Raw genomic sequence first — 21346 nt, 5'->3', positions numbered from 1 at the left:
GGAGAAAGACTTGTGTGTTTCTGCTTTTTGTGGTATTCCGTGGCATGCAAGACTCAGCAAATTGTACTCGTGCTTGGCTGATATCCAAAGGGCTCCTTGAACTTTGTCATATTATGAACAAGTTGGGTCACTCGATCAACATCGGGTTAGTTAGACGTTATAAAACCATCAAAAAGACTGATGTTTAAATCTGTAGCAAAAATTAACCCGGGCGTACACCACGGCAAGGACGGACAAAATTGCCTCATTTTTTGTTTGAGGTCGTACAAGATTTGAACGACTACTTGTACTCAATGTAGTTCCGTGGCAACTGTGGACCCTTTGTATATTAATTTCCATTCTTCATACGAAATATAAATAATTCAATGCAATTGGCTTGATTTCTAACAAACAATTCACCTTTGAACGTGATGTAGAAGTGCCAATGTGTATGACAAGCTCAGCCCTTCTCCCCATCAAGGGGACTCTTGATTGGCCAGAGTGGTGTTACTTTTCAGTTTAACATCAATTCGATTAATAATTGCAATTTCTTTTATTGTGACATTGACCTGGCACTTGTAACAATAATGTGGTAAAACCAATTTCAGGGCATTTGGCCAAATATATATATAGTGTTGTGGTTACCAAATTCGCAAACCACCATTCAGGTCCCTCAGGTGAGATATCTCGGTAAGTATATGTGTAGTTAGGCCCAAACCCGTTGTCTAGAGGGAATAAATGTCATTCATGAGGGCTGCGACTCTTCAGGATAGCCGTTTTTCTTTTACTATCTTTATTTTGGACCAACCGCCATTATTATCACCACCAACCACGTCTCAACAGCCATCACAACAACAACCACCAACCACAACGCCGCTTCACCACAACCGCCACGACCTTTACCGTCACAACTCGCCACCATCGCATCACCGTCATCTCGCGCCACTCGTGGGCACCGATGCTGGACTCGTGTAGAGCGCGCACCGAGCAGCGTGTTCAAAAGCATCGCGGACTTTCCGCAGAAAAACGGATCAAAAACGACTCACGCCCACTTTTGTTCCGTCCAATCAGTGAGCGAGGGGCGATTTGGCCCCGCCTCCAGGGCGTTGGAGGGCGGTCGCTATATGCAAATTCATGGATCAAAAAGCATTCACGCCCACTTTTCCTCGGGCCAATGGGGAGCGAGCAAGAGAGGTGAAAGGTCGGAGGCAGAGGGTCAAAGATGAAGGACCGAGGCCACGGGGGATATAAGGGGCCGCGTTCGTCAGTTGAGGCAGTTCAGTTCGCAGGAGGAAGAGTGCAGTTGGGAGTTCGCGGAGTCGGAGTGAAGAGGACGGAGCTGTGGAGAGGCGGCGGCGGCGAAGGCGGACGAGGGGGTGCTCGCGTCGGATTCGGGGAACTGCGGAGAGAAAGGCCGGCGGCGCGACCGAGGTCGTGGTGGGGACGCTCGTCGCGGGACCCGCGATTTTGTGAAATCCTCCTTTCCCCGAGCATCAGCAACCCCCTCCTGTTTCCCCCCCGTGCTGAGATAGTGCGACAAAAGGGGGCCCCCTTCCCACCCCCTACCAGACACTGTCCGCGAGGCCCGCGGAGTTGAGGCACCACCGCCGCTCCACGTCTCATCATCAGACGGGTAGGCCCGACACGGTCTCGGCCCCAGGCCCGCCTACCCCCTCATCCTGGAGGGTGGTTCTCTTTTCTTTTGCTTTGGGAATATGTGTTGTCGGCGCTGTCTGTGAAGTAAAATTGTATAAGTGTTGCCGTGTGCTCGGTAGTCGGTATTAGATCTGCATTGTCGCATTTGCTTTTTGTCTTCTTCTTTTCCATGTGCTTTTGGTGGAATTGTATATGTGTGCTTTCTGTTCATCGCGAAATAAATGTGCTTATTATTGAACTGTTTTCCCGCTTCGCTTCGTCATTTCTTTCATTGAATCCCCATCTTGCTTCACGTAAAGGGTTGGTCGAGGGCTAAGACGCCCGATAATTAATCGAACCGTCGAGGCCGAGGAATAACACCGCTCGGTTATCCCGATAGTACGGAACGGGTCGCTTAAGTGGCCCGTGTCCGAAGTCGACCTGCGGCGAGGTGCGATCGCCCGGTCTACCCTCCGTGTGGGTACTTAGGTAGGTCGAATTTGGCGACGACCCTATCCCACGCGGGGGCCGATTGGCTCGATCGCGGTGAGACCGAAAGGTCCACCCGTGACTGGTTCCCGGCGTTAGTCCGAGAGGGTCACGACTGGATTGTCCGTCCGGTGGGCGACGTGCCGCAATTCGAGTTACGTGGCCGTCAGCACGCCGGCGGGCGCGAATCCGCGACACTGGTGTCAGGTCGTGCGATATAAACTCATCGCCCTCCTCGCGGCACTGGTATTGGAGAACGGGAAAACGGGCTCTCCTGTCTCCAATTAAATTCACGGGAATCGGTCCAGGGGTGAGAGAAGCGACCCCCGATTCCCTCCAAATTACGAGCGAGCTAAATTAACCCTTTAAGAGAAGCAAGATGGCGTCTCAAGGCGAGCGGGAGCCGGGGGTATTAGAAATGTATATGTGTAGTAATGTGTAGGATCCATGGCTCAGGATGAAATCCCCGTGCAGGAAATGTTAATAGTACAGGAAAACGAACTCGCCCAACTGAACCCAGAGCCCGAAATGGGTGCGGCAGCGGCCGCGGTGTATGACACCTCCCCTCCCCCTCTCCACCAAAACCCATCCCCAACCCCTGCCGAAACGGCTCACTCAAGCGCACCCGATATGGCCCAGCTATGCGCCATGCTGGCGGCAATGACAAACGAAATGAAAGGAATGAACGAAAAGATGGATACAAATACAAATGAAATGAAAGGCATGAACGAAAAGATGGATGCGAATACACAGCAAATGAACGGAATGGAAACAAACATGAAGGAAGAAATGAAAGAGCTGCGGGGTGAGACGCAGAACATGGGCCGATGTCTGCAGGCGGGCATGAAGGCCGTTAGCAGGGAACTCAAAATGGCGACTCCACGTATAGGAGCGAACGAGCTGGAAGGGGGTGCAGTGGCTGACAGGCCCGCGGTGGAGGCGGGTAAAAAAATAATTCGGGGGGCGTGTTGGGCGAGGGTCGTGACAGAAGAATCGACGGTGACCGAAAGGGAAAAATTAAATGGGGAGACCAAAACGTGTGAGACGAGACACGAGGTGAGACAACAGAAACTTATAAATGTATAGAGACACGGGAGACAGGGAAAATAGAGGAGAGACTGCATGAATTGGACAAGGTTAGAGACGAACACATACACACGGAGGTAGTGGAGGACAATGGGGGTGAGCTGGTGGACTGGGTGGAGGCCCAGTGCGAGCACCTGGATGGCCTCCTCCAGGAACGAGGGGAGGGAGTATGCCCCCTTGAGGCGAGTCACGACCAGGTGAGTTCGGTCGTGCTTCGCGAGGTTGAGGGGACGAGTGCTGTGGACAGGTGCACGGAGAGCTTGGGGGGTATAGAGGCCCCGGAGACCCTTGTGGGGACACGAATCCCCAGTGTGGTTGTCCCTGTGTGTGTGGTGCAAGGTGTGAGTGCGTCCCCGTGTGTGGAAGCGACCCCGTGTGTGAGTGGTGTGGTGGCGATGGTGCCGGAGTACGTGCTTCCCAGCACGCCGTGTGTGGATGAGGCACCGCGGTTGAGTGCCCCCGCGTGTGTGAGTGAGGGACGGTGTGTGGATGAGGGACCGCGGATGAGTGCCCCCGCGTGTGTGAGTAGTATGGTTTGTGTGAGTAGTGAGGCACGCGTGAGTGAACGGCCGAGTGCAAGGGAGACCGTGTGTGTGAGAGAGCGGTATGTGAGGGAGATGTCGGTTGGCATGCGGGAGCACGCAGCCGCGTCTCCCGGTGTGAATGTAATGGAATGGACTGTGAGCGTCGAAACACGCAGGTGTGCGTGTGTTGAATGGCGACGACGACGGCGACAGAAGAAAGAAAGCCGAGTAGCGGCTGTAGTTGTTTCGGGGACCGTGCCGGGTTCACCCAGCAGTGAGCACGCGGTCCGTGCTGTGCAACGCACGAGGCCACCTCGTGCTCGCTTGCGAGAGTGAAGTCCCGGTCCGGAAACGCACGCGGTGGATTTGCCGATCCCGCGGACGGACAAAGTTTAGGCAGGATTATGGATTTGGACCGGACGGGTTCTCCGCGCGATCGTGTGTGTTAAACTCCAACGGGCAAAGCACATGTGTTCGCGTGGGGAACCCCTCGAGACGTGGGGCTTGTGTTTTTTTTTATGCGCACGGTGACGCCATGGCTGCACGTGGGGTTGGAATCCGGCAGGAGGGGTATCCCTGCCGGATGGTACCGTCCAAGGAGGGACGAGGAACACGTGCAGCTGCATGACGTCACGGGCAGGTGCAAAGTGCGCGAGCTCTGAGTTGCCGCGCTGGTGCTGCGCATGTAAAAAAAAAAAAAAAAAAGCAAGCCTCACTTTCGGGTGCACAGGATTCCTGGGCAAGGGGTGGAAGACCCCCTTGGCCTGGGCACAGGATGGAAACTAGTTAGGGGGAAGGGTTAGCTTAGCTAGACTGACTTCATGGGGCAGGGGTAAGTCCTCATGGAGTCCGTGGAATGAATTAGTTAGAGGGATTATAGCAAGATTTAGGTTGGGTAAATAATTTTTGGATTATTTGGAGACAGTGACAGACTTGTGAATGTGTAGCGGGGACGTAGTTTAGCTACGTAGTGTTAAAAGGAACGTGCTACTAGTTTAAGGGACGACGTGGGAGCACGAGTTAGTTAGGGGATGCAGATAGAAGGATGGCAGCGTTCAGTGGTGAGTGTGTTGAAGAGTTGGTGAGTGAAGTGGAAGCATGTGCTTGGTGAGTGAGTGAGGCCAGCGGGTCTGTGTGAGTGGAGCGAATGGGGAATGCATGGTGCGATGAGTGATTGGGGGGAGGAGTGACTCCCGCCCAAGGGACCCCGGGGTCAGTGTAGACTGAGTTAGCTGGGTTAGTCAAATTGAAAAATGGAGGTCGTTTTGTTGTTGGTGGGAGTGTAGGCTCGAAACCCGTTTGGAGGGGTGCAGGAGCCCTGTTGACGGGCTTGGGAGCGTGGCTGCGAAAGGTGAGTATCGCTGAGTGGGTACCCCGGGCACCAGGCTAGTCGGCCGCGGTAGGCCATGGGCCCATGGGGGGGCCGGGATAGCGTAGTGGGCACGGGTGCGCCTGCTTGGTGCGGGGGCCCGGGGCGCCATTAGCCGCGTGGGCAGTATTGTGGGCACGGGTGACCCTCGGAAAGGGGCCTGGGAAGCCAGCCTGCCACGTGTGCGTTTCAGGGGAGGTGCCATGGGGGGCACTCCCCGGTGTTAGGGAGCTGGTAGGCTCGGAGGCAGTGTAGTGCCCGGGGGTGCCATCGTCTGAGAATCGGCAGAGGGTAGTGCCTGCCAAAGGGAGCCACGTGTCCCAGCCATGAGACCGTGTGAGGGCACGGAGAGAAAATTGGGGGGCGAGGCCCGAAATTGTAAGGACACCAACACAGGCGACGGGAATCTGGGTTGTTAGAACCAATAGTTTAAGCGCGAGGCGCTTGTTGAAAGCCCCGGGGTAGTTTAACAGTTAAATGGTTCGAGTAGATTAGGAAGTGTACCCCTTCGCACCATCCATCCCCTCGCTCTCGTTGTGGGCCGCTGAACCCACTTGGGTTATAGATCGCTGAACTCTGGGGAGGCCATTCTGAGGCTTCGTTGGGCCTCGGCACAGGACGCTAGCTCTCCCTTATTCCCCTCCGGGAAGGGAACGTAGGGGTTGGGAGTAGGCTAGGTGACAGGATAGGTTAGTCGAACAAGGACGATAAAGGGGGTTAGGGGACGATTTATAGTGGGGAAGTAAAAATAAAAACAACAAAAAAATAAGTTGGGGCTAAATTGGGGTTTGACAAATTAAGGGAGTGGGTATGTACAGTGACAGGCAAAGGCGATAGGTGGGAGGGAGACAGGTAGGTAGGTCCGAGCCCGCCTTCCAAGTGGCCAGCACCACCGCACTCCCTCCACCAACCTCCACTGAACGGCAAAGGCTGGCCAGCTTCATCTGCCGGCTGGCTGTTTTTCTTCAAGGCCTGTGCCGGCCCACTTCATCGGCAGCTGTTGTGTTGCTGCAAGGCCTGTGCCGGCCGGATCATCTGCAGCTGTGTTACTTCAAGGCCTGTGCCGGCCAATTCATCTGCCGGCTGTGTTTGCCTGCAGTGGCCTTCTTCTGCGGGCTGTGTTTGCCTGCAGCGGCCTTCTTCTGCGGGCTGTGTTCGCCTGCTGCCTTTGCCATGCCCACTGCCCCTGTTCACCAGCCCCGTTCAATTCTTGCTTTGCCCCCCCTGTTCATTTCCATGTGCGCCAGGATCAAGGCAACAGTTTGCAAGCTGCGAGAACTGCACCATTGGCAGCTACAACAAGGGCCTGCAGTGGCGGCCCGTGCACCGTGTTTGTGTTCATCCATCCATTCGTGTGTTCATTGCGCGTGCCACCTGAGCTGGCACGGAGACTACGTTTGTGCAGCCCATGCACCGTTGTGGTTCACTGCGTTGGACTGCGTGTGAGCAGCCAGCCACGTTCCCTGTCACCTGCATTGTCTTGAGCCAGAGACTGCATGCGAGCAGCCTGGCTCCCTGCTAACTGCTTTTCTTTTGCAGAGTTCATTGATCCTGGGCCATGGTTTAGTGTAAAATTTGTAAGTTAAGGTTAAGATGTACTGTAAATATGAGTGCGCCCCCGGCATGTTTGTCTTAGCGCCGGCAATTTTATTTAAGTCGTCCGTGTGAGTGAGTTTGTTTAGGTAGTTACTCAGCCCTTAGGTTATTTGTTTTGGGGACACGAATACCATGAATGTCGCACTCAGGGATCCGTAGGTAAAATGTACTAGGGGAAAACTACACATGATGGCACACGAAAATTTGACGACTCGGGACGAGTCTGTAAAAAGGGGAGGGGGTAGTGTTGTGGTTACCAAATTCGCAAACCACCATTCAGGTCCCTTAGGTGAGATATCTCGGTAAGTATATGTGTAGTTAGGCCCAAACCCGTTGTCTAGAGGGAATAAATGTCATTCATGAGGGCTGCGACTCTTCAGGATAGCCGTTTTTCTTTTACTATCTTTATTTTGGACCAACCGCCATTATTATCACCACCAACCACGTCTCAACAGCCATCACAACAACAACCACCAACCACAACGTCGCTTCACCACAACCGCCACGACCTTTACCGTCACAACTCGCCACCTTCGCATCACCGTCATCTCGCGCCACTCGTGGGCACCGATGCTGGACTCGTGTAGAGCGCGCACCGAGCAGCGTGTTCAAAAGCATCGCGGACTTTCCGCAGAAAAACGGATCAAAAACGACTCACGCCCACTTTTGTTCCGTCCAATCGGTGAGCGAGGGGCGATTTGGCCCCGCCTCCAGGGCGTTGGAGGGCGGTCGCTATATGCAAATTCATGGATCAAAAAGCATTCACGCCCACTTTTCCTCGGGCCAATGGGGAGCGAGCAAGAGAGGTGAAAGGTCGGAGGCAGAGGGTCAAAGATGAAGGACCGAGGCCACGGGGGATATAAGGGGCCGCGTTCGTCAGTCGAGGCAGTTCAGTTCGCAGGAGGAAGAGTGCAGTTGGGAGTTCGCGGAGTCGGAGTGAAGAGGATGGAGCTGTGGAGAGGCGGCGGCGGCGAAGGCGGACGAGGGGGTGCTCGCGTCGGATTCGGGGAACTGCGGAGAGAAAGGCCGGCGGCGCGACCGAGGTCGTGGTGGGGACGCTCGTCGCGGGACCCACGATTTTGTGAAATCCTCCTTTCCCCGAGCATCAGCAACCCCCTCCTGTTCCCCCCCCCGCGCTGAGATAGTGCGACAAAAGGGGGCCCCCTTCCCACCCCCTACCAGACACTGTCCGCGAGGCCCGCGGAGTTGAGGCACCACCGCCGCTCCGCGTCTCATCATCAGACGGGTAGGCCCGACACGGTCTCGGCCCCAGGCCCGCCTACCCCCTCATCCTGGAGGGTGGTTCTCTTTTCTTTTGCTTCGGGAATATGTGTTGTCGGCGCCGTCTGTGAAGTAAAATTGTATAAGTGTTGCCGTGTGCTCGCGTAGTCGGTATTAGATCTGCATTGTCGCATTTGCTTTTTGTCTTCTTCTTTTCCATGTGCTTTTGGTGGAATTGTATATGTGTGCTTTCCGTTCATCGCGAAATAAATGTGCTTATTATTGAACTGTTTTCCCGCTTCGCTTCGTCATTTCTTTCATTGAATCCCCATCTTGCTTCAGGTAAAGGGTTGGTCGAGGGCTAAGACGCCCGATAATTAATCGAACCGTCGAATAACACCGCTCGGTTATCCCGATAGTACGGAACGGGTCGCTTAAGTGGCCCGTGTCCGAAGTCGACCTGCGGCGAGGTGTGATCGCCCGGTCTACCCTCTGTGTGGGTACTTAGGTAGGTCGAATTTGGCGAGCAACCCTATCCCACGCGGGGGCCGATTGGCTCGATCGCGGTGAGACCGAAAGGTCCACCCGTGACTGGTTCCCGGCGTTAGTCCGAGAGGGTCACAACTGGATTGTCCGTCCGGTGGGCGACGTGCCGCGATTCGAGTTACGTGGCCGTCAGCACGCCGGCGGGCGCGAATCCGCGACAATATATATATATATATATATATATATATATATATATATATATATATATATATATATATATATATATATATATATATATATATATCTATGTGTGTGTGTGTGTGTGTGTGTAAAGATCCACCCACATCTCCCACCTGTGATTGGAGGGAATAGCCAATCAGCTCTCACCTAATCAACTAAACTCAGGTGGCAAGGATACATAAACAATTGACCCCTCCCACACTCCTTGAGCCGAAGAAGCTCCAGAAAGCAACCCAAGAAGTCCTGTACAAGGTAAGTGCTATGCTGTTTCGAACCCTTTCCAGTATTCCTCAACATCTATAAAGATGTTCACACAAAGTACAATGTTGTGGAATTTTCTGATTTGTCCTATTAACCGACCTGGTGTAAATCTTGTTACTCAATCTGTAAGAAACAAAGTAATTCACTGTCCACAACGAAAAGTACATTTGATCAGAGAACATTGATTTCATGGTACCACGGAGTCCAAAACACTGAGATGGTAACATCCACAATGATTTGCACTATGCTCAGTTTACATTTTCTGACATTTATATGCTTTCGTGGGAGTGGAGAGGGCTGGGAGATTCAAAGGGAGAGAGAACATGGTGACTTTCAGCTGGCCTTGGTGAGAATCAGACAAAATACTAAAAAGCAGACAACCAAAAGGAGTACAGGATAAGACCGTAGGTTATCGGTCTTTCAAAGAAATGAATATAAGGAATTGTGTATATAAAAGGCAGTGAGTACATGGGTCTGATAAGCATTAGGCAAAAGAACTCAAACTGTAATATGTGTCCACCGGGTGAAAGAGAATGACATAATCATGGCAAAAGTTGCAGTGTTATCAACCAGGTCACTTTGTTTCATAATAAGTCCATAATTCCCCCCCCCCCCCACATCAACACCCATACAAAAGGGCAATACAATTGACAGCCAATTCGACTATAGCATAAGTATTAAATTTATAAAGCACCAGCAACAATTATAATTGAGAGTACATTAATAATAATAAAAAAAATCTTCCACAACACACATGAGCATCCCAATGATGCACACCTCCTCAGCTACCGGACAGGTTTCATTGCTTATTGGCGAATCAGCAATAGTGCAGACAGCAATGCATACCAATGAGGCTCACAAGCATGTACCTTATGCAAATGTCAAAAGCAGTCAATATATAAATAGAGAAAGACCCACCCACATCTCTCACCTGTGAATGGAGGGTATAGCCGATCAGCTCTAATCAAATCAACTCAACTCAGGTGGCTAAGATTATATAAACAATTGATCTTTCCCACACTCCTATAGCCGAAGAAACTGCATAAAGCAACCCAATAAGACCTACACCAGGTAAGCACCACGCTGTTTCGAACCCTTCCCTGAGTTTCTCAACAGCTATAAAGACGTTCACAAAGCACACACATGAGAATCCCAATGCTACACACCCCTCAGCTACTGGACCGGTTTCATCGCTTATTGGCGAATCATCAGCGATAGCGCAGACAGCAATGCATACCAACGATGCTCCCAAGCGTGTACCACGTGCAAACGTCAAAAATGGCCAAGTCTTTTGTGTGAGTAAGAGTGAATAAGAATACATATTATGGTTAAATCTGCTCTTATGTGCCTTTTTGCTTTCTTGCTGATAAATACCTGCTTTTAAATGATTTCTTGCTTGTGTTTATAATAAATTATTATTTGTTGTTATTTCCAATCTGTCTTTATCCTTTATTGGTCTGATGCTGTGCACTAGTATAGTTAGACGGGAAGTTGTTCATCAATAATTTGCTTTGTTAGCCAGCGCACACTCACTGTAATGCTCAGCAGTAATCCAAGTGTGCGCTGAGGGCTCGTGACCCCAATTAGCCGGCCATCCACAGCTAAGGTATCACATGAAATAGTGTAACTCTGCCCGGATTGGCAATGTGTGTGGAGTTATCTGTGCCCGGCGGCCTCAGGTCCGGGCATTCGGGATGGACCCAAGTGCTCCCCCTCACGGCATGCCTCAAATCCCGGATTTGTGACAATATATATATATATATATATATATATATATATAACGCAGATGGTACACTCACCGACACACACACACACACACACACACACACACACACACACACACACACACACACACACACACACACACACACACACACACACACACACACACACACACACACACACACACACACATTCCTGGAATTATGGATAAAGAGAAATGTGAAAAAATCGAAAGAGGTGTGAAATATATATATATATATATATATATATATATATATATATATATATATATATATATATATATATATATATATATATATATATATATATATATATATATATATATATATATATATATATATATATATATATATATATATATATATATATATATATATATATATATATAAGTTATTTTGATATGGATTAAATCCATCCATGTTATTCAATTCAGCTTGTGGTACATTCTACACCCCCCCCCTTCCTCAATCCTGGCTGTTGGTTCAGTCCACGAGGTGGATTACCACTGATGCGAAACGGTACGATTGAAATTTATAAAAAAATAAAATTAATTGCTCAATGTTGCATGTATATTGTGTTATTTTGGTATGGATTAAATCCATCTATGTTGTTAAATTGTTTTAATACCTGTTTCACTTGATTTGAGAGATAGTTTGTAATGGTTCTGCTCACTGTCCTTCCCCCCCCCTCCCCCTCCCACGATCATGGCCTGGTTTGGTCGAGACCATATTTACTTTGAATTTCTTTTCCAAGCAAATGATTAATGTTTTATATATTTCTAACTTTTGAGTTGTGTGCACTCGTCCAGAAACAAAGTAATTTTCTCACGCTGGAAACACCATCAGAGCTTCATCATTTATTGAGGTAGGTTGTGCTCCAGTTTTACATTGTTTTGAGAGGGGAAGAAGCAGAAGAAGTACAAAATGACGATTCAGCGATCTCTCGTGCTACTTTAGTGATGTACTCTGGCATCTTCTTAAGTCTTAGTAGTTCAGAAAACGCCCCGGAATAAAAGGTATGGCTTTTAAATGCTTACAACTTCACTCGATAGTAGTTTATAAGCATATCATTGTGTACACATTTGAATGGGTGGCCATTTTTTCTCATATCATCCCTTTATATGGAGTACTACTGTACTCCATGACAATTGCAAAAATGAACAGGCAAACAAACATACAAGCCGGTAGGTGACATGGCTGCTCGCTCTAGATGGAAAGCTAGCCGACGCGACTAGCCGATATTCATGTACATGCTATCAATCAATTTAGCACAATAAATATGATTATCACAGCCCTCTTAGTTTGCGCCCAGAAACCCGCCTTGTGAAATTTCAGGCATGTTTCCAAAGAGACTCTAACAAATGGCAGCCCTGGTAATTCCATTTATCTATTCGCTAAAGATTTTATTTTTTTATACTATGCTTTAAGACATTCTCCTTGGGCACAAAAAAAACAGGTCCCTCGGAGGTCCAGTTTCGGAGGTATTGATTTTTTTGTACAGTCCACAATAAGTGTACGATGTACGATAAAGTATTTTAGCTGTTGCTAAGCAACGGAGGTGTGCATAGCAACCCTTCATTTTTGTGTACATGCGAGCCACATTGTACACATTTCACCCAAGTTTCATCAAAATTAGACTTTCTCTTAGAGATATTCGCAATTAACTGTTTCTGAAATGTTCGACATGTACTCGTCCAAAACCTATCTCCTCCTACAAATATTTCTTGTTAGGGCTGAAAATTGGCATGAAGGGAGCTAGATAGATTACGCACAGAACTCTAAGCTTCGATTTTTTTTTTGATTTTTCTTCGATTTTTTGATTTTTCTTCGATTTTTTGACCACTTTAAAGGGCCGTTGCTATGCTGTTGCTAGGGCCCGGGGTCCCACATTCGAAAGCACACAATTCCCAGAAATATTGGTCCTACCTACCAAATTTCATTGGAATCGGTTGAGTGGTTTAGCCCCGAGGCTTGACCAAAGTTTCGCGGACAGACAGACAGATGGAAATGTCCAGAATAAGGGTGCTCCAAGAGGAGCCAACATAGCATGTACACGTGGGAAAATTACACACCCAAACCAGGAATCAAACCCAGGTCTTCTTGTACCAGTACTCTGCCATCTGAACTATCTGGGAAACCCACCAGCTGAGCATGTAATAACAATAAAGGTCATTGGTCAGGGTAAAGTGTCCAATCAAAGCGGGGTTGCATCAAAGCGGGAAGTCTTGTTGCCCGGTCATCACTGCCAACAGTTATAAAGTGGCAGCTCTAGTTATGACTATTATTAGCCCCCATTGGACTTAGTCTGAAATGGGGGCTTTGGATTTGGTCTCGATTTTGTGCCCATGTGTGTGTGCGTGCATCCACAACCATATCTCGGACAAGTATGGACCGATTTTATTCGTTCTTAGCACAAAGCCAACACATGACGGTATACATATGCACATCAATTTGTTTTGCAATGCAATCAAAGATGGCCGACTCGTGGTCATTTTAGTTGTTAAAGAAATCCGATGTTGAACACATCCTCAATCATTTCTCGGACATGCATTTACCGATATTGTTCAAACTTGGCAAATAGATAATGATTGATGGCATACATATGCATGTCATTTTTTTTTTTTTTGAGATCAGATTCAACATGGCCGACTGGTGGCCATTTTGTTACCGACACAATCTTGCCCAATTGTATGCAATCTTCCATGTCACATGACCACTCAAGTCAGTTGCACATACACATACATCTTGTAAATATAGGCTAGCACTTTAACTCCGTACAGCAAAATTACTAAAGCCACGGGGGCTATGACATTTTATGTGTTTTCTCCTTGTAAATTATGTAACATACCAGCACACAAACACCACACAAAACCACAACAATACCACAAAAAAAAACAAGTCCTGATGAGGGTCTGCAATCTCTGATTGCTCTTTTACTTATCATTTAATTGAATTCAGAATGGTATTAAAATTAATTCAATTCCAATTTGGAAGACCAAATAGGTACAGTACTGCATTGGAGTCATCAGAAGGAACTCAAACTAACAAAAAGCAAAGATGAAGTCATGAGGAGGAACCTGGGTATGATTCGGGTTTCAACTGCTACTCCACTACCCTCAACCGCTGCTAAGCACAGCCAAGTGAGGGTTATTCCAAAAAAAAAAAAAAAAATCAAAAATAATCTATATCAAAAAATAAAAAAATTATAGCTGCCAGACCATGCATTCGATCAGGTTGAAATGTAAAACCTGTATTCCCCATCACTATTAAATCATAATTGTGAAGTTTCATGTTACTCGATGAAGCAGTTCAAGAGAAAGAATATATTTTTTAAGATTTTCGGTCAATCCAATATGGCTGCCTGTGGTGTTGTGCAAAGACTGGATGGATGTTAGAGGGGGCAATGAGGAGAGAAGGAGTTCTGGATGGGAGGTCAGGAGGTGTGTAGTGCAAAGGTTTGGTACGTTACGATGTTCGGTTGAATAAAACTGTTGGAAAATATTGGATTCCTCATTCTTGGAGTATTTTACCATACAACAAACTGGCGACGAGGATGGGATTGAACTTGAATCCACTGACACCCTTTTTGCAAAACCTGAGTGAGCCTTCAATGCCTTTTACGGCCTGGACTCGTGTCTTTGAAAACTACGTGCTGGCGATACAGGATAATGCACTCGCTGATGCCCGAAAGCATGCACTTTTGTTATATTGCTTAGGCACAGAAGGTCAGAGACTCTTCAACACACTAACGGAAGCTGATAATAGCAACGAGACTGCACTTACGGCCTTGAGGAACTTTTTTGTCCCAAGAGTTCATGTTGTGGCAGGATTTTTTTTTTTGTGGCAGGATATAAATTTTGTCAATGTGGTCAGAAAAATGGCGAGTCCACGGAACAATAAATTGCTTCATTAAGGAATATGGTGGTCACATGCGAGTTTGGAGAGATGACAGACTAAATGATCAGGGACCAGCTCGTCAAGAAAACAAACTCACCTCTCATTAGAGAATGTTTACTGCTATAAACGGGACTGATGTTACAGAAAGCTATAACCATAGCTAGACAGATCGAGTCGGCATTGGCGGAGGCTCAGATCATAGGCCACGACACTGCTAGCAACATACAGGCTATACACCCTGTTCAGACACAGGATTTGCAGAGCAGCGAGACCCTTTAGACTCGCTGTGAAAGGGATGTCAGATGAGCGTCCTCAACCGGCTCAAAGGAAAACGTGTTATAGATGTGGATCTGTAAATCACACAGCCAACTACTATGGATGCCCAGCAAAGGACGCCCAGTGCAACAGCTGCAAAAAGTGAGGACCCTATGCTAAATTGTGCGGGGGCTTTAAACAGGTTCATGAAGTGACTGTCCCTGATGTGAATGTGTTGAGTGCCGACAATAGGGCTTGAGATGCTGATAAGATAATGTGCACTGAACAAGTTACTGCTGTTGGAGAGAGCCAATGGACAATGAACTACTGTTAGATACAGGCTCGGCAGTATCAATGCTCCCTGAATCTGTCTACCTGCAATGTTTCAATAATGTGTCACTGACTGAGCCAAAACTACACCTGGTTAGCTACCTAAGAAATCCGATACCTGTGCATGGTTGCCTGCATGCCGATTGATGGGACTTTCGAGAATTACTGCGCCTGCTGAATTTTATATAGTGCAGAATGGCACTGCTATTCTGGGCAGAGACTTGGTTGCTGCCCTTGAAATGCAACTACTGAATGGTCGCATCACTTCTACCACCCAAAGCACTGCAAATCAAATCCCAGTCACAAATGTTACAGGTGACAGCATGGAGGACACCCGGGGCTGTGCAAAGGGATTTATTCATCTCGTTAAAATGTGACCCAATGTGACTCCAGTACAGCAAAATCTGCACCATTTACTTTTGTCTGTGAGAGATGCTGCTTCACAGGAACTGAAAAATCTCGTTAAACTGGATGTAATTAAGCTAATCGAATCATCAGAGTGGGTTTCACCAATTGTCATGACAATGAAGAAAAACGGAGGGATTCGTCTGTGCATGAATTTAAAAGAACCAAATAAAGTGGTGGTGATTCACGGATGTCCTCTTCCTTATATGGAGGAAATGTTTGCAGCACTGCGAGGCGGCACATTTTTCTCCTCATTGGAAATGGCCAGAAATTGCATTCACTTCCCAGGTAACTTCCACTACAGTGATCAAGTTCCTGTCAACTGTCTTTAGCAGAGAAGGTAACCCAAAAGAGTTGATGTCTGACAATGGTTCACAATTCACCACTCAGGAATTTGAAACCTTTTTGAAAGACAGAGACATTATCCACAGGAAGTCAGCAGTGTACTACAGTACCTGCAAGCGAATGGGGAAATTGAGCGATTCAATTGAAGCTTAAGGGAAAGCTTGCTCACTGCGAACACTGAGAGGAAAGACTGGAAAACATTTACAACTGACTTTCTTCAAACATACCAGGCAACTCCACATGCCACAACACAGCGATCACCCTGCTGAACTGCTTCATGGGAGAGAGATGCACACTAAGTGCCAATTATCTGGTTTGCAGATGCCAAAGCCCATCATACCGTCACACAAAGACACGGCGCTCAGAGTACAAGAGAAGCCAAACAAGCAAAAGGTGTACACTGACAAATGCTGCGGAGAAAACGATGTGAACTTTGAATGTGGTTCCTTCATCCGAGTGAGGAAACCTGACATCCCCCGAAAAGGACAATCCAAATTTTGAGCACCTCTCCAAGTTATGGAGCAAAGAGGATCTCACACGAACAAACTGTCCAATGTACGGATATGGAATGCTTCTCATTTAGCATCTGCCTGCCAAGGGAATGCAAGAGATGATGCCGAGCTACCACTCCTTCCTGACATCACTGCTCCACCAGCACAAGACACATCAGAATCTGTGCCGGTCGCCCAGGATGCCAGAATTTGCAGACCTCCAGTCTGGACTCCAGATTCTGTGATGATGTCATGTCAAGTCCTTTGAGAATAAGAAAAAGAAGCCAATTTAAACTGTTGCCATGTTAATTATTACTTGTTTTATGGTTAATTCAGGCTGTGGCAATTACTACATTTCAACTTCTAGTGGATCGATATTATTGTTGTCCACTGAGATATGGCATTCATGTGGTTAAAGAAAGGTATGTGGTGTTGTGCATAGACTGGACACTCGAGGGGCGATGAGGAGAAGGAGGTCTGGGTGACAGGTCAGGAGGTGTGCAGTGCAAAGGTTTGGTACATTCCAATGTTCGGTTGAAGAAAACCATGAATATTGAAACCCTCATTCTTGGAGTATTTTACGATACAACACTGCCAGACCATATGCCCTATCAATTCTTTGTGAACACCCTGGTATCCCCAAAGCCTGGGGAACGTGTGTGTGAAGTTTCCCCTCGATCTGTCCAGCCATTCTGGAGAAGAAAGTTTTTTAAAGAGGTTTTAAGGTAAATCCAATATGGCTGCCAAACCATGTGACCAATGACATCACAGGTGTGAATGTTTTGTTCCTCATGGATCGGCGGTCACACCTACAAAGTTATGCCTCGATCTGTTTAGCCATTTCAGAGAAGATTTTTGAAGGTTTCTTTAAAAAACACAATAGGGCAGCCAACCCACGTGCTTGATGACATCATCAATTTTTTTTTCTGTTTACCAATTTATCCCAAGATGACCCACAACAATTTTCATACTGATCGGATGTAACATTCCCCGTGTGCAATTGTGACGTCATAATGAAGGCACCTATGACATCATAAGTAAATGGCACCTATTCTCCATGTAGAGTACTTGCCATTTGCTAAGTTTCAATTTTTTTCCATGGTGCGATTTCGGAGATACAGAGGTCCAAAGTTTTCTTTTTTTATTCCAACATGGCTGCCACACCACGTGACCTATGACATCACAATTATCAATAGAACCCTCTGCATGAGTAGTTGCTCCTTTGGTGAAAATTTTGTGTCAACCCGACAAGCGGTTGTAGAGAAAAATACTAAAGTTCTGTGCAGACACACAAACAAAGACAGACAGACAAACAAACAATATACTTGAAAAATCTTCGATTTTCGCAAGTAACAGACAAACAGACCCAAATGCAATACCCTCTCCTCCGGCAAGGGTAATAAATGCCATAGGCCAGGATCAAGTGTCCGTTCAAAGCAGGACGTCTTGGTACCCGGTCATCACTGCCAGCAGTTATAAAGTGAGAGTTCTAGTTATGTCTCTAATTAATTACAAAACACACCAGTATACAAACACCACACAAAACAAGTTCTGGTGAGGGTCTGCAATCTCTGATTGCTCTTTTTCTTGTTACCAATCTACATTCGAACTTTGTTCACTCCTTCTTGGATATGGCACCATGACGTAAGGCAAATAGACAGTTTCTTGGATATTGATACTGGACTGTCTGTTGATTATTATGAAAATTAGATGCACCCACCTGTGAACACTTCTCTCAACTGGAAAAGTTAGGTGGAGGCTCATATTTGCAAGGATAGTTACCTCCGCCACCGAAGATGGGCGGAGGTTATGTTTTCACCTATGTCTGTCTGTCTGTTTGTGAACAGGATATCTCAAAAGGTTATGGACGGATTCGGACAAAATTCTGTGGCCAGATTGGGTGTGTGACAGGAGGATGAACTGATTACATTTCGTGAAGATCCTAATCCGGATACAAGAATGTCTTCAGTGATTCTTCAACATTGAGAGATTGGGCCAAAAATGATATATAGCTTTATATCTCAAAAAGTTGTGGACGAGTTATGACAAAACTTCGTAGATGAGTTTGGTAGTTGACAAGAAGAAGCTGAATGAACTCTTCAGCCTCGCAGAGGTATGCGCTCCACCGAGTACCGCTCTCGTTTATTTTGCAAGCAAATATTTCCCGATTTGAATTAAGACGAAATGAAGCCTTTCCCAGTGTTTTAGGCCATGTGTTATATTGCCCTCAATAAATCCTTTAGTGCCATTTTTACACTGAGTAGACTGATGATAACATGAAAGAGATAGGTGGCGTAGACCGAGTACTCACCTTTGAGCTGAGTCTGGGTTTGTTTCCCAGCTCTAGTTGAAAATCTTGTTCTACTGTCTCACAAGCAGGATCTTGTATCAACACGCACACACACACACACACACACACACACACACACACACACACACACACACACACACACACACACACACACACACACACACACACACACACACACACACACACACACACACACACACACACACACACACACACACACACACACACCTGACAGAATTTTAAACTCCTGGCTCCCCTTTTTCCCTGTACACTTCCTTCATTTATTTTCCCTTCTCTCCTCTAGTTACGTGTATATCCTCTGAAACCTCTTTCCCACCCTGCATCCTCCTCAACCCACCAACCCATTCCATTCTCTATCTTCTTTCATCCAACTTATTTTCCTTTTCCACATTTAATCAATCACCTGACCTTCCCCCTTTGCATGCTGGTGCGCACATCATAAATAAATGCCCCTTTTCCATCCTTTCCCTTCCATTTACCCACTGATTCCACTTGTCCACTTCACTTTCCACCACTTCTATTGCATTCCTTTTATAAGTAACAATATAAAACTTGACTGCTCATGTGACTGGGGCGACACGATCACAGCTCTCCCAGCAAAGTGGTCTCATGTTCTCCACCACTGTGGGCCCCCCTCTGCCACCCTGGGGGGGAGGGGGGGTCCCCACGCTGTTTGAAAACGCACTGCTCCACTCTGAGTATTGAACGACTTTTCCCTCACTTACCTATCTATCGTTGTGGCTTTCCCCCATTTACCTTCATGAACCTCCCTTCATCTCCCCATGTCTCCTCCTCTTCTCCTCCCTCTCGGTTCCTCCTCTCATAGCAAGAGTTCACCGAGCTCTACCTGCTTGTCCTGCGTGACCTTTCATGCGCTTTCACGTCGTCACCATGGCCCAGACGTTCCTCTCCTTGGCCCTGGATGTATATGCCTTTGTAATCTGTCTGAGCCTCGTGCTCCTTTTGCTGCCATCTGTTCTTGGTTTCTCCGTGGGTCTGCGGGAATTATACGTGCGAGCTTTGCTCAAGATATTTCAGGTGCTTTGTCTTCATATTTTAGATGTGATTTTTTTTCTTTATTTCTTCTATTCTACGAATTCCGAGCACGTTGCTACATCAACCTGTGTTGGATGGAAGACAAATATTTTTTGATGTCATTGTTTGTATGAATGCTGTCAAACTCCTAGTTTTGTGTGAAATGTTTGAGAGCGACGAGAATTCGATCCGTGATTATTTATTTAAATATTCTTGAACACCTTGCTAAATGCTTTACATTGACTGAAGCTTGTAAAGGTGCATACGTGCAAACTTTTCCCGAAGTTGCTTGACTTTTTGTTATAAATTTCTGCGCTTTTCCATGAACCGCACCTTGTACTTTGTCTGCTGTGTGCAAAGTCCGCTAAATGTTGTGCAATACAGTCCATGATGTACAGTTCATGTCTGTCATGTCTATTTCCGTGCAGTGGGCAACAGGCAGCATTGAGCGAGGCAGTCAGGAGACCAAGCAGCCACTTTACAAGTCAACTACCAATGGTGAATTGATTTGTACATGCAAAAACGTCACGGTTTTGTACCTTCCAAGATATTGCTGCAGTTATGATGTCATCTTGTTTCAAATGGATGTCTTGGCCTTGATAAAAGTTAAAATATGTACAAGTCTGAAGACGTCAATGGTTCTTGAGCGGTATTTGACGATGTAGATTGTTTCAGAAGTCAAGGATGAGACAATGTGATAATGTTTGACCAAGTTATAGAAATGATCAACATGATGTGGTACGAGTGACAGGTTATTAGCTGCAAAATGTCGAAAACCCGGTTTCGTTCAACAACTTTCAAAATTTGACCTTTGCATAACCTTTAAAGGTCACAAAACAATGTTGTGGACATTAGAACAAGGAAACAGGATACGTGCTATCGCTTATTGGAGTTAGTTCGTCGAAGAAGGTCGAAAACCCGGTTCGATTCACACAACTTTGAAAATTTGACCTTTGTGGCCTTTAAAGGTCAAAGGTCAAGGATTATGACCTTTGGTGCAAAACTTCCTCTGGAACATTCCAGGAACAATATAACGTCATATCGGCTATATGGCATTTCACACTCCTCGGATTATCCATACTTTGATGAAATCAGCGTAAAAACAAACTTGAAGGGGGCGCCATGGGAAAGGTGTTCGAGATAGAGCAAAATGGTTTCAAGACTTTAGGTGGGGAATGACCTCAAGATTATGCATAAAAAATATTGTCATCCGAGCTCTCAAAGTTTGGGCGGTCGTATTATTTTTATGTCAAAATTCACAATTTTCTGAGTTTTTGACCTTGTGACCTTGACCTTGGGACGGAAATGAAAAATCGGACAACGACAAGTTTTAGATAATTCATTTTGCTATCCAAATACCAAAGAACCCATTCCATTCAGTCAATTCCCTCGGAGAAGATAGATTTTTAATCCGACTTCCCCCTAAAAATGGCTATTTTTTGGCGTGGCTCCGCCCACAATGGGCGTAGCCACGCCCTCATCCAGGAAAACACAACGAGACATTGATATCGAACACATAACCAAGCTTCATCAAGATCGGATCAAAGTCCACGGAGTTATGCTGTGGACAGACAGACACACAGACAGACAGACACACAGACACACAGACATAACGAATATAGTGGTCA

At 46.8% G+C, this 21346-nt stretch overlaps 2 protein-coding genes across 6 annotated transcripts in view; one reads left to right on the top strand and one right to left on the bottom strand.

Moving 5' to 3' along the window:
* Window positions 1–21346, bottom strand: part of LOC147034757 (glutamate receptor ionotropic, kainate 2-like) — a 186191-nt gene that overhangs the window by 93567 nt on the left and 71278 nt on the right. The window lies entirely within an intron of this gene.
* The window catches only part of LOC147034758 (glycerol-3-phosphate acyltransferase 3-like), a 58963-nt gene continuing 56998 nt past the window's right edge, over window positions 19382–21346 (top strand). Inside the window, exons 1-2 of one of the 2 annotated variants that reach the window (XM_085888426.1) lie at window positions 19382–19721; window positions 20147–20216. In XM_085888426.1, the coding sequence (XP_085744552.1) occupies window positions 19554–19721; window positions 20147–20216 (238 nt within the window). In that variant the 5' untranslated portion in view covers window positions 19382–19553. The remainder of the gene's footprint in view (window positions 19722–20146; window positions 20217–21346) is intronic. The other variant, XM_085888417.1, reaches the window with a different exon arrangement.

This window comes from Eptatretus burgeri, chromosome 1 (assembly GCF_056783735.1).
Source record: "Eptatretus burgeri isolate ZD-2024b chromosome 1, Ebu_testis_v1, whole genome shotgun sequence".
Classification (NCBI taxonomy): domain Eukaryota; kingdom Metazoa; phylum Chordata; class Myxini; order Myxiniformes; family Myxinidae; genus Eptatretus; species Eptatretus burgeri.
The sequence above is the reverse complement of the archived record's forward strand: the minus strand, read 5'-3'. Positions and strand labels throughout refer to the sequence as shown.